Source organism: Aquarana catesbeiana, linkage group LG06 (assembly GCF_042186555.1).
Source record: "Aquarana catesbeiana isolate 2022-GZ linkage group LG06, ASM4218655v1, whole genome shotgun sequence".
Classification (NCBI taxonomy): domain Eukaryota; kingdom Metazoa; phylum Chordata; class Amphibia; order Anura; family Ranidae; genus Aquarana; species Aquarana catesbeiana.
The window spans coordinates 253,663,023-253,677,780 of NC_133329.1; the positions used below are offsets into that span (position 1 = coordinate 253,663,023).

At 37.4% G+C, this 14,758-nt stretch overlaps 1 protein-coding gene across 2 annotated transcripts in view; it reads right to left on the minus strand.

Moving 5' to 3' along the window:
* COL3A1 (collagen type III alpha 1 chain) overlaps nt 1–14,758 on the minus strand; it is a 120,469-nt gene that overhangs the window by 63,498 nt on the left and 42,213 nt on the right. For both annotated transcript variants that reach the window (XM_073633216.1, XM_073633215.1), the window contains 3 exons: nt 8,154–8,207; nt 4,626–4,679; nt 354–407 (listed from right to left, as the gene is read on the minus strand). In XM_073633216.1, the coding sequence (XP_073489317.1) occupies nt 354–407; nt 4,626–4,679; nt 8,154–8,207 (162 nt within the window). The remainder of the gene's footprint in view (nt 1–353; nt 408–4,625; nt 4,680–8,153; nt 8,208–14,758) is intronic.

Sequence of the window (14,758 nt, forward strand, 5' to 3'; positions counted from 1 at the left end):
ACAATACAATCTGCCAAATTATTTAGCCAGTAATGCATTCAATGATATATATACAGAGTGTGCTAGGGGCAGCTTCTGTTACTATCCTATATATACAAACCAGAATAATGAATTGGGGAAGAGCAATAATAGAAACAATAGAGTCTGTAAATAGGTGAGTGGCCCAGCTGCAAGAAAGAACACATAAGCCAGAACGTGTGGCAGCAAAATTTCAATATTTTTTTTGTAATACATGATCAACTTTTGTTCCCATGGGAGGTTTAAACAATAAAGTATTATGATATTAATGTTTTATTTCATGAAAATAACAAAGATAAAGACTTGCTGTTGCAAGAGATGGAAAATATACTTACATCTTTTCCTGGTTGACCGGGAGGCCCTATATTTCCAGCTGGACCTGGAGGTCCCTACAATTACAGAAATACATCATATTGAATAAAACACATGCAAAAATCCAAACGTAAACATCAATCCCAGTTCTCTGGCTAGGGCACCAATATGTTAAATTGAAAAATAAGCCGTGAAATGCAAGCAGGAAGTCCAGTCTACCTGATCAATTCTTCACTCAGATATTGCTGGTCCACACCACTCCCTTAATCAGAAAGCTGGTGATCTGTGAACCCTGATTGGAATACAGATGAGCTACTCCCAACTGTAACCAGTGCAGGTTTCTTGGTGTCTTTTCCATACAGAAAACTTCATGTACAAAATGTTGTGGGATTCTCCCAGACCAATCAGATTCAAAGGCAAAGTGTGATTGCGATTGATGATACAGGAGGTACAGTGAGGTAGTTACACAAACCCAGGAATACAAACCTAGGGCACATCAAGTACACTTTCAATGAACTGATTAACAGCTCGCTGCAGGGCTTACAATGGGCATAAAATGAATTAACTTTCTGATTTTACAACAGTTGCAGTTCTGGGTAGCCTTAGCAGCTCTTTGATTTCTTACATTTGTTGCCAAGAATTGCACTGTAATGGCAAAATAGCTATAAGAAGCAGTTTTCAGTTCTAACTATGATCAGAATTTCAAGTGGATACTTATCAGATTTGTTGTTATTATTATTGCTGTTATTATTTTGTCCTGTACAATTTGAATAGGATCACATATAAAAGAAAAAAATCCTATCAGCAACTTGGTGTGACAGCTGGTTGCTCCTTTTAAACCTTAGCAGGTTGTCAAATTGTCAGCTTTATTTAATGAGGTAATGCACACTGCCATGAATATGTGCAAAATCCTTTAAACCGTGGCTAGCGATAATATCTGTTTTTACTGTAGTCACATGAAGAAACCAATGATTGAGGGCACACAGGGTCACTATTAGGAATGAGGTTTGGGTTCAGATTTACCATGGGTTTGAGGTGAAGCCTGTCTTTCCTCAATTCTAGTGAATTAATGCAGGATTTCACTAGGCCAAATGCTTTTAACCATAAGGTACTACAAGGGCATTTTAAATCAGCTGGCTTAAATAAACCAATAATGAGAGCTTTGTTATGTCCCCTCTCACTTTAAAAGGGTTGATACAGAGCAGCCACTGTCCTGTCCATAGCCATTTTTTTCTTTTTGTAGCAAGGCTTCCCTTAACGTGGGCTTTTATCTTAGGGGGAAATATTTTGGGGTTTTCAATTATTTTGAAAATACATTATCTCACAAAAGTGAGTACACCCCTCACATTTTTGTAAATATTTTATATCTTTTCATGTGACAACACTGAAGAAATTACACTTTGCTACAATGTATAGTAGTAAGTGTACTGCTTGTATAACAGTGTAAATTTACTGTCCCCTCAAAATAACTCAACACACAGCCATTAATGTCTAAACTGCTGGGAACAACAGTGAGTACACCCCTAAGTGAAAATGTCCAAATTGGGCCCAATTAGCAGCTTTTCCTCCCCAATGTCATGTGACTTGTTAGTGTTACAAGGTATCAGGTGTAAATGAGGAGCAGGTGTGTTAAATTTGGTGTTATCATTCTCACTCTCTATTGGTCACTGGAAGTTCCACATGGCACCTCATGGCAAAGAACTCTCGGAGGATCTGAAAAAAAGAATTGTTGCTCTACATAAAGATGGCCTAGACTATAAGAAGATTGTCAAGACCCTGAAACTGAGCTGCAATGCGGTGGCAAAGACCATACAGTGATTTAACAGGATAGGTGCCACTCAGAACAGACCTTGCCATGGTCAACCAAAGAAGTTGAGTGCACATGCTCAGTATCATATCCAGAGGTTGTCTTTAGGAAATAGACGTATGAGTGTTACCAGCATTGCTGCAGAGGTTGAAGGGGTGGGGGGGTCAGCCTCTCAGTGTTCAGACCATACGCTGCACACTTAATCAAATTGGTCTGCATGGCTGTCATCCCAGAAGAAGCCTCTTCTAAAGATGATGCAAAAGAAAGCCTGCAAACAGTTTGCTGAAGACAAGCAGACTAAGGACATGGATTACTGGACTCATGTCTTGTGGTCTGATGAGACCAAGATAAACTTATTTGGTTCAGATGATGTCAAGCGTGTGTGGCGTCAACCAGGTGAGGAGTACAAAGACAAGTCATGGTCTGGGTCTGCATGAGTGCTGTCGGCACTGGGGAGCTACATTTCATTGAGGAAAACTTGAATGCCAACATGTACTGTGACATACTGAAGCATAGCATGATCCCCTCCCTTCAGAGACTGTGCCGCAGGCAGTATTCCAACATGATAAAGATCCCAAACACACCTCCAAAATGACCACTGCCTTGCTAAAGAAGCTGAAGGTAAAGGTGATGGACTGGCCAAGCAGGTCTCCAGACCTAAGCCCTATTGAGCATCTGTGGGGCATCCTCAAACGGAAGGTGGAGAAGCGCAAGGTCTCTAACATCCACCAGCTCCAGATGTCATCATAGAAAAGTGGAAGAAGACTCCAGTGGCAACCTGTAAAGCTCTAGTGAACTCCATGCCCATGAGGGTTAAGGCAGTGCTGGAAAATAAAGGTGGCCACACAAAATATTGACACTTTGGGCCCAATTTGGACATTTTCACTTAGGGGTGTACTCACTTTTGTTGCCAGCAGTTTAGACAATAATGGCTGTGTTGAGTTTTTTTGAGGGGACAGCAAATTTACACTGATATACAAGCTGTACACTCACTACTTTACATTGTAGCAAAGTGCCATTTCTTCAGCATTGTCGCATGAAAAGATATAATAAAATATTTACAAAAATGTGAGGGGTGTACTCACTTTTGTCAGATATTGTATATTGGTTTTCATTGTATAGGCCATATTTGTAAGTTAAACTTTTTTTTTTTTTTTTGCTGCAGGGTTCCCTTAAAAAAGTAAGCTTCGTTTGTTCAAGTGTTGAATTTTGAGGGTTTTTGTTTCTTTGGGTTTCTTTTTTAGTGTACATTTATAGGGTCTTGTAGGTTTGGATGTATTGCCAATCTGTTCTGGTGGCTGCCTTTGTTAAAAGAAAAAAGGAAAAAACATACACAATATCACCCATATTCACTGTATCCTATAGTAAAAATAAAGGTTAGGCATACACTTGTTAGACCTATTTTCCCTGATTAAAACTGTCCCTTTACTGGCCAATTACACAATTATATATTCTCCTGCTTTTTGTCTTTTTTCCTGCTTTTTGTCTCTGACACATTTTGGCCAATTTTCTGCGATTAAAAATGTCTTGCTGTTGACCAGTTTTACACTGCTGCATCAACTACGATCTCTTAATTCTCAAAGGGAAATTTTATTTGGCTGTGAAAATCATACTGTTCTATAACATCACATACAGTTTTAAGGCATGTGATTTATTGAGGCACATGAAAAGAATCTCTCTCATCTGTACAGTATTTTTCTAAAATGTATTTTGCACTTTCCCAGTGGCAATACCCAGCTCCCATTTGTACATATTATATGAAAAAAGGTTTATTTATGAAAATTGCAACAAAATTAAATGTCATTAAATGTTTAAAAGTGTTTTCTCTTTTATTCACTAGTTGAAATAAACTATTCATTGTAATCGGCAGTAGTCATACATAAATCATATTTGATAGCTTACTAAATTTAAGACATTAATGTATCTGTATGTACTACATTGATATATAACGTAATGTACTACATTGATATATAACTTTTTTGCACTGACTGCAGAAAAGCATAGAAGAGTTTTGTTTATTAAACATCAACTATCACTAAAAACGTATTTTTTAGCCAGCGACAACATTTCCTCAGGAATTCAGGGAAGCTATTGCATAGGTGCTTGTCATTGGAGATGCAAGCTGGCTCCTCACACCGAGGGAATGGGATATGTGATAAGAATTGAACATCCTTCCAGATTCCATTTACTTTGTGGCCTTTAGGCAGATACCCCTCTCCCCTCTTCTGCTACATGCATGGTTTAGGTCCATAGGCAATGCCATCATTTTGTGTAATTAGCTCATGCAGTTAAACACACCTAAAAACAGCATAAAAAGCTTAAAAATAAATAAATCACATAGCTAACAATAACAATTATTTTGACAAATATAACATGCATTAGAGCTTAGTCTGTTGGGCCTTTGGTTTTAGGTTACTGACATACTGATTATTATTGGATAAGAAAATGTAAATGTTTGTTTTTGTAAGTCTTAAATACAGGCACTTACAGGTGGTCCAGGCTGTCCAGATTCACCAGCGGGTCCTTGATAGCCATGAGGTCCCTAAAGCAAATTGACATTTTAGTGCAAAGTTATGTCAACTTCCATTAACATTTGTTGTATTGTCAATTTTCTTATAAATGCAGCCATAACTAAGCATGCGCAGAATGCCAAACACAGTGACTGCTTTATATTCCAGTTCACCCATTGTGTTTTTATTGTGTAAAAGTACATAAGCACAGTAGATGTTCATTACATAATCAAGTATACTGTATTTCAGGGGGTGTTGACCCTCATGTGAATGGGTAGTGGCAGGTTGGCTGATCCTTTTAGGTGAAATTAGTGATTGGCAATCAGATTTTTTGATTATCTACAATTATTTCACTGGGATGTGGTTGACACAGAATTGTGTGTTCACCCCTTTCTACTTTGCATACACAATAATATGAATAATTGGCTAGTCTGCACTTGAGCATGTGAAGGATAAATAATGTCCATGTCTAGCCCCTAATGACAAATTTCACGATTTGACTTAAGTTCTTAAAACAAAGATATGTAGTTTATATTATTTAATAGATGCAGTTTCCCCACAAATGTAAAAAGCTTAATGGCCATGGCCTGCTTGCTATGGAGCATGGCTAGAGGAAAATGTTGGTATAGCAAATCATGATTTGGCATTCGTATTAATGTCTTGAAACCCAAGATTCACTAATCTCTAATAGGTGGATTTGTGATAATAATGAGTGGGCCTCGAGCATGGCCCATTTTTTATTACAAGAATATTTGAAGAACTTTTCCCAAACATTTTTATACTGTGTATTTTATTGGTGGGATGTTTACTCCTCTAATTTTGGGGCTAATACTTTGTAATAGCAATATTTTTATATAAGCCAAAGGAACCTCGCTTTTATAATTTTTAAATGTGCGCATCTGCTGGATATATTTGAATAGGTTTGCTGACTCTGTAAGGACTTGTTTAGACTTATGGCTGGGGGAGGTGGAAAAAACACACAGTTGAGCCACATCCCCCCCCCTTAAAATGTAAAGGCAGTGGACAGGGGTGTTCACATACTGTGGTCATGATGCTTTGCTTCACGCCCGCAACAAAATTTATCCCCTTTTGCTTCTGACCCAATCTTCTCCAAATTTCCCGTATTACCCTGTTTCCCCGAAAATAAGACAGTGTCTTATATTAATTTTTGCTCCCAAAGATGCGCTAGGTCTTATTTTCAGGGGATGTCTTATTTTTCCATGAAGAAGAATACGGTACACATTTATTGTGCCATTTTTATTGATTCCCCCCCTTCTGATCCTCATGTGCCATTTTGATTTCCCCCCCTCAAATCCACCCTGTGTCATTTTAAGTGCGTCCCCCTCCCCCCAACCCTGTGCCAGTGGACAGTGGATTATTTAGTCTCCCCCCCTTCACCGGACATTCCACCCCCCCTTTATCAGACATTCCCCCCCCTCCACCTCAGTCACCCCTGTGTATCTGTGCAGGCCAGATTCCATACAATGTGCCCGACTCCTGCCCCGCGCGGCTCACTCACTGTCTAATTGTGAGTCAGCCAGACTCCGTCAGGGTAGAGCGAGCAGAAGATGGCAGCTTGTCCTGGCGGCGGCGCGGGCTCTCTGATTTAAAGAGACCTCGCACTGCCTGAACAGCTCCGGCTGCGCTGTGGCCAATTAGTGAGCTGCGTGGCGGCGCCTGCCGCTACAGTCCAGAGGAGTCAGACGCTTTAGGGTAGCTTCGGGGGCCTTATTATCGGGGTGGCCTTATTATCGGGGAGACCTTATTATCGGGGGATGCCTTATATTACAGCGAGAAGCAAAACTGGAAGTAGGTCTTATTTTCGGGGGGTGTCTTACTTTTGGGGAAACACGGTATAAAGCCAAACGGAAAAAAGAGCTACAATGTACAGAGAGTTGAAACTTTCTCTCTTACCATAAAATGTCTACTGCTAGTCAGATACAGGAGAGGAATTTTAAACTTCTAGCTAGTAGCTAGCTGGTACCACTATCCTACTAGATTACATACTATTTTCTTTTGAATATTTCATGTTTGCTGGAGATGTCAAAGCCATCCAGGTTTGTTGCTTCATTTATAGTGGGCATGCCCCTGTATCTCACCTTTTTGGTCAGCTATATATTATATATAGTATATGATCACATACTAGGTGTACAGATATCTCGCTCTCCTTAAATTGCTTTACTGTCAAATGTTGGTTCTAAAATCAGTGCTAAAAAGGTCTTTTGAGTTTTTTTCTGATGGCTGCCAGATCTATTATACCTAGACACTGGAAATCTTCTTCTCCCGCATCTCTTTATGAACAGGAGGATAAAATGTAAAATATGCAAAGACTAGAGGAATTAACTGATAATTATTTACAATTTTTGGATATTTGGTCTCCTTGGATTAACTTTTGTACAACCTCCAGATTTAGAGCATGACTGGTGATTCTTGAGTATAAGATCTAGTGGGTTATGACATGGCATAGTGAGGTGTAGATGTGTTCCCTTTTTTTACATTTTTCCTTCTCTTTCCTTCTCAATTTTTCTTTCTTTCTCTTTTTTGTCTTATGGCTATACAGGAAGCATATGCATTTACCTATAGTTTACAAATTGAGGGCTATTCATTATGGATATACTGATACATCCCAATAAGGATCTGTATGTGTGTTTTTCTTTTTTTTTTATATTTAGAAGAAATATACCCTATGTGATTTGTTATGCAATAGCCCCTTTTAGTGAATTGGATTCATGACTGCGCTCTATATTGTATATTGTAATTTTTTTCTTCCTCAATAAAAAGATATAAAAAAAAGGTATCCCTCTTGTTAGAGCTGTATAATTAATCGTTAAAAAGTCATGATCTCGATTCAACCCCCCTGACAATCTCTATTGCAGAGTTTGCCGATTCTTTCATATAACAAGTGGAGAGACTTATCTGCTCACTCAGCTGTCAAAAGAAAACATCCGGGCAGTCTGCATGAAACATTGTAACTAACTCTTCCTTCTTAGATCAAAGGGATAAACGTGTGTGTAAAGAAAAAATACAGCCAAGTTTTCAACTGTAAATGCAGGAAGTTTAACCACTTAAAGTCTAAATCTTTTTCTGACACTTGTTTCTTAAGTTAAAATCAATATTTTTTGCTTGAAAATTACTTGGGACCCCCAAACATTATATATATTTTAGCAGAGACCCTAGGGAATAAAATGTCAATTGTTGCAATATTTTATGTCACACTGTATTTGCCCAGCGGTGTTTCAAACACAATTTTTTGGGAAAAAATACACTTCAATGAATAAAAAATAAGCAGTAAAGTTAGCCCAATTGTTTATTTATCATATTCACAAAGTTACTTAGCTTAGTTTTCCTACTGAATTCACGTATATATTTTTTATAACTCTTTGTACTGAAATGCAACCGCAAACTACTAAAAAAAAAAAAGCTCATTAAACTCGATGTCAACACTGTAAAAATAGCAAGCAAAGGTAAAGATGACATTCTAATGATAAAGCAGTCATTATACTTACAGGCTGTCCAGCAGGGCCAGATGGTCCAGGTGGGCCAGGAGGTCCAGGAAAACCCTATGTAGAAAAAGAAAATGGTATATTATGTTAATTCATAGTTTATGTCCATTAGACTTGAAATACATCTCTTTACCTGAGATCCTGCAATGCTTGACAATGCACAATAGGAACTGTTTATATTATGTATTTTATTTATCTTTGTTTATATGTTTGATGCTTGGAACATAAGGCTAAATAATCTTAAACCAATAAAACAGTTTGTAGTCTAACTAGATTTGATGGCTACAAAGTAGATACACAGTATATAAAAATGTAGATTTCATACAAGCCTAATATTGTAGTCTCTCTAGGCTCGTATATCTGTTTTTTTTAATATACTATATTCTAAAAATATGTACTATCATTTTCAGGCAATATTGATGATATCTGACCACCAGTAAACTGATTATCACTTCCCAATAGATCATGCTTTAGACGTAAAGCCTATCACTCTATAGAATCTCACCTAGAAGGGATAGCATGGTTAAGTCTTATACTAGGTGTAAGCTGCTGAGTTGTATGTTGGTATGCATTCAGTGGATATCCTAAAACATATTTACAGGCCTGCTATTGCTCAAATTTTCTTTAAATGTATCAAGTGTAGGAAGGATTACCTTCTATGAAGACTGTTTTAGCATGTCAACATAGACAGACTCAAATGTAGAGTCTATGAAATAGTGGAAATCAGGTGAAACTGTTCATGTGTTGTATATTAATACAGTTTCAATATGGAAGTTACTCCTGTGGGTGGCTGCAGCGCAGCACTCCTTATGTGAGCATAATCAAGAATCTCATCTTTTTATGAAATGGCTAGCTGAAAAAGTCTTGAGCTTGTCTTTACTGCAAGGAAGTACAGAAGGAGCAGACTGTATTGTTTAGGACAGACATTCAAAAGTTACCTTCCAGTGAACATTGCTTTGTTCAGTAAATAAGATATAGGGAAGCATATAAATACATAATATAAAAAATGTTCACAATGATCAAATATGTAAATTGGATTTGTCTGGATGAAAGCCTGGTTTAAGTTCCCTGAGGTACTTAATTCTAATGGTAACATTTATTTGCCTGTGTGTATAAAGAATGCTGGTCAGTTTTAGTTTTGATCTCCTGATTAGGGCCATTAGGGCCACAGTTAACCCAATCACAGCAGTACCTCTCAATTTGACAGAAATAGAGGCTCTGATACTACTGCCATCTGGGATGTGCATGTTACAACCTACCATTTAAAGTTTTTTAGTTGTTAATGGCAGGTCTGGAATGCGTTACTTGGGTAAAAGTGGCAAGCTTATAATTTGCTTATTAATAAAAAGCATTGGCAGATCCACTGCTTAGACACTGGGCATTCCAGTTGGAGCCACCCACAGAAGTCCTGCTATCTAAAACCCTTGCCCATGTGGACTACACAAAAGCTTGGTCTAGTTTAGTTAATAATAAGAGGATATTGCCCCTTGGGACCTATCAAATTATAAATACTCACAAAGTAGATGTCATCATTCATTTAAAACAGTAAGAATTAAACATGGAAATACTTTTCTTTTACTATTAAATCACCCTAGGTGGAATATTTTGTTGTGCAATGCCTGGATTTAGGAATCTGGTATGGCCAAGCCTCCAGGTATAGCAAGATGCAGAGATCCTAGGGCTGAAAATATTGCATGTGCGTCACAAATTCTAAAATACTTGTTATGCAATATTACAGTTTGAACATTTTATGTATTTTCCGTGGAATGAATTATCTTCCATCCATTCAATCAAATCAATAACGAAGGTGTTTGGAAATAAACTCAACTGTGACGATATTTGATGAGGAATGTAAATATTAATGCGTTTGGCATAGTATTTGTACTTTAATGAAAAGCTTTTTACAAACATCGTTTATAAACAGATGTCATTGGTAAATTAGCACAGTTAAAGCTCACCAGAAGGACACTTTATTTGGTCCAAAAGTCTTATGAAATGTTTTTGCTAGTCCTTAGCTTAATCCATTTACTGTCTGCAGATAAATCAGCTCCTTTAAAGCACATAGTCTAAGCAATAAATAATTCTGCTAACAAGAAAGTCATACTTCTCTATATCTTTTTATAGTACATAGATCAGTGTTTCCTAATGTAGCTATGTTTTTCATGGTAAGCAAGCAAATCTAATGTACGCCTGCCCATATTTAGTGGATCATGTCTGCCATTTAAAATAATAAAATAATTGAAATTATGACTCATTATTTCAGCCTTTGGGAGATCATTGTTTGATAAACCATATGTGGCAGACCATTATGTGTTAAAGGCTAAATTCACATCTTTATAAAAAAAATTTTTTTTCACAGGAGCTTGCAGAGCATTAAACCTGCGATTAGTGGATTGTGGGTGCAATGCCAGGCTCCTGCAGATACTGCCTACAGCTATATTCTCCTACCTCTGTATGGGCTGTCAGTTTCAGAGCTGTAGGAAGTGTCAATAGATGAGCAGCCTTGCAGTCCATTGAAAAATACAAGGCATCTGCCGCTCTTTCAGATAGAACTTGTAGTTTATTCATTCACAGAATGTGCATCTGTGCAGGCAGAGCCCTGCACAACCATGCTGATATTAACATTGACAGCTGCTGTGGAGGGGGGGCGGGGACTGTCCGCTGTCACAGGGGAATGGGGTGAGGGGAACATGTGCTGGAAAATGTTACACCCTACATATGTTTAAAAGGTGAAACTATCCTTTAAAAGATTTGATTTTGAATCTCTCAATGAAGATGAATTGCCAAAGATGAATAGGCTGTTCACTTTGCTAGCATTTTTCCCCTAGCTTATTTAATGTGTTAAAAAAAAAATCACTTTGCAAAGAATAATTAATCAGTGCACGTTAAAAAAAAGGATTTTTGCTTGCACATGATGATGATGATGATAGAAGTCCACAGAGCTTCATCTCATTCACTATGCTAAAGGGAAAATCTCTGCAAAGTGAACAGTCTATTTGCTTTTAGTGAATCAAGCTCAAAGACTCCAATGAAAGAATGTGCATTTGCGTTTTCAGTCTACAAACAGATTGTGGTCATTTAAAGAAGGTCACTCTCTCTGATGAATTTGTATTGTATTTATATAATGGAGAATACAACAATGTGAGTGGAAAACCTAATGCTATATGGTGAGAAGCAAAAGCCTGAGTTGGGTGGGAACAGAACAAATCATTATGCTAGGCTTCACCTATGAAAATGTCAGTTTTAGTTGAGATGTCTGTTTAAAGAACATCTTTCATTATATCTGTATTGAACTGGAAAATTATGGTCACATTCTGCATGATTAACCTAATGCCCCAACCTTTTGGAATGTCAAGCAATATTTATAAAAACATGTAGAATAGAGGCAATATTTCTTTAATAACTAAAATATATGCAGATCAATAATGGTAAAGGTAATTAACAGGAGTATGGAGTGTCACCAAATTCTTCAGTCAAGTCCAGCTAACGTAGTCTGCAGTCAAAAAATAAATGCTGTAATGGAATGTAGATCAGTAGCACATAATGAGACATATTATGTTATATGACATGTTAGGAAAAACACTTCCTGAAGACTGTGGATTAGATGAGTTTGATTTAGTAGGAATGAATGTCATCATTAGGTAAAATGAAATGTACTTGTTAAAAGCTTTCATGCAACACATACGTATTTCTAATAAAAAAGAGTTATTAGGAAAGTTAAACATTTAAGTAAACTGCCTGTAAATAAATTAGAATGAAATAACATAATGCATCTACCTATGTAGAGGTTTACAGTTCATGCAAGGTCATCTACTTTTTGTTTTATTTTTACCTAATGGTACCTATGACAGTATAACTTGTAACAATAATTGGTCTACATCAGGGGTCTCAAACTGACGGCCCTCCAGCCGTTGCGAAACTACAAGTCCCATGAGGCATTGCAAGGTTGACAGTAACAAGCATGACTCCCACAAGCAACACCTTGAGGGCCACCAGCTTGAGACCCCTGGTCTACATAGTAACTGCATTGCCTATTAGAAAGACCTGCTAGCAGGTTCCTGAGTAAATTGACCCTAGTATGGGTGTGTATGCATGCAGGGTAGGTATTTTACATTGTAAACTCCTTAGGGGCAAAGACTGAAGTGAATGTACAATAAGAAAGGCGCTGAGTAAATTTTAGTGCTACAAGGAAAATAAATGATAATAACACATGGCATTGTTGTTGCTTCTTGAAGGGGATGCTGCAATAAGTATGGCATTTCAGGGTGTGAACAATCAAGCTCTATTTAAAGTGAAAAGCATCAGAGGGAGAAATCTTGTGGGATGTGAGTGCCATGTTAATGAATAAAATGAATAATCTGTGGGAGCAGATGGTGTGCTGCCTTCATTTGTTGGATTGAGTCCACTGTATGTGTCTTGGGCAAAGCAAGGAAGACTTAGCAGCAAACATGCCACAAAAGTCTCTGGGAATCAGAGGAAACTACACATGTATGTTATTTTATTGATTTTATTTAAATATTGTGACCATATGTGTCAATTCAAAAAGGGTATCACCCCTTTAGAAAAAGGGTAACTTCATGCAGCTGATAATTGTGGGGTGTCAATTGAAAAGAACAGGAATAAAAGTGAAAAAAGTACATAAGAAAATATATCTTCTAACAGCTATAGTGGATATAAAAAGTCTACACACCCTTGTTAAAATGTCAGGTTTCTGTGATGTAAAAAAATGAGACAAAAGATAAATCATTTCAGAACTGTTTCCACCTTTTAATGTGACCTATAAAATGTACAACTCAATTGAAAAACAAACTGAAATCTTTTAGGGAGGGGAAGTCAAAATAAAAAACTAAAATAATGTGGTTGCAGAAGTGTGCACACCCTCTTATAACTGGGGACGTAGCTGTGTTCAGAATTAAGCAATCACATTCATACTGATGTTAAATAGGAGTCAGTATACACCTGCCATCATTTAAAGTGCCTCTGATTAACCCCATATAAAGTTTAGCTCTTTTAGTATGTCCTTCCTGACTTTTTCTAGGTCGCATCCTACAGAAAAAGCCATGGTCCGCAGAGAGCTTCCAAAGCATCAGAGGGATCTCATTGTTAAAAGGTATCAGTCAGGAGAAGGGTACAAAAAACTTTCCAAGGCATTAGATATATCATGGAACACAGAGAAGACAGTCATCTTCAGTTTGTTGTTCAACTGAATTGTACAGTTTATAGGCCACATTAAAGGTGGAAAAAATTCTGAAATTATTCATCTTTGTCTCATTTTTTTTTACATCACAGAAACCTGACATTTTAACAGGGGTGTTTAGACTTTTTATACCCACTGTAAGTGTGTATTTGTGAATTGTCAGTTTGTAGGAGAAGGTTATAGTATGCAATAAAAAAACAGACAGGGTTGAAATAACTCATCCATCTCAGCGAACTATTCCTTATGCAGCCTCATATAGTAGTACAATGAGTACATGTTCACAGGCCCTGAAAACCTTTCATAAATCACTCTGTTTGGCAAACTATCTGATAATTGGATTAAAGAAAAAGTTTATGAAATGTTAGTAGACATGCCATTTCTTGTTATTTTTTCATGCTTTGATTCACAACGAAATTATGTTTCGATGCAAGAATATATGTTAAAATGAGTCACTGCGGTTAAGCAATGTAACATACCTTGTCAACTTATTAGTAATGAATGATGTAAACAATTAATCAGTCATTTATACATGTGATGTGCCACTAGTTTTGCAAACTATAATTTATATTGTATGGAGTCAATAGCCTAAGCAAAAAGCATTTTTTTCTATACCCAGACATGTTAAGGGGTCAAATTCAGTTGTTTAGTTTTCCTGTAAAGTTGAACTCCAGGTAGATAGAAAATAAAAATAATTCAGATAACTTTACATTAAAAGAATCATTAAGGTAAAATTAAGAAAAGTCATTTGGGACTCTGTTGCTTCCAACAGTGATGTCAGTCTGTACACTGAAAATGGTTACAGCAAGGTAAAATGCCAATTAGTGTTGTCTGCAGAGAGGCAGAGGCAGTGGCGTAGCATGGGTTGTCAGCACCCGGGTTAAGGCAAGTAATTTGCACCCCCTAACCTGCGGACTTTTAGCACTCCCCGAATCCCTTCAACTACAATAGTACTGACCTACCTGATTCCTATACTGACCACTACACCAACCTACTTGATTTCAACACTGACCAACCTGATTCCTTTACTAACCATTACACACTACACTGACCACTATACTATACTGTCCACTACATTGAGAACTACACTGACCACTATACTGTCCACTACACTACACTGACCACTATACTGTCCACTACACTGACCACTATACTGTCCACTACACTATACTGTCCACTATACTGTCTACTACACTACACTGACCACTATACTGTCCACTACACTGAGCACTATACTGTCCACTACACTATACTGTCCACTACACTGATCATTATACTGTCAACTACACTATACTGTCCACTATACTGACCACTACACTGTCCACTATACTAACCACTATACTGTCCACTACACTGACCACCATAGTGTCCACTACACTACACTGACCACTATACTGACCACAATACTGACGAC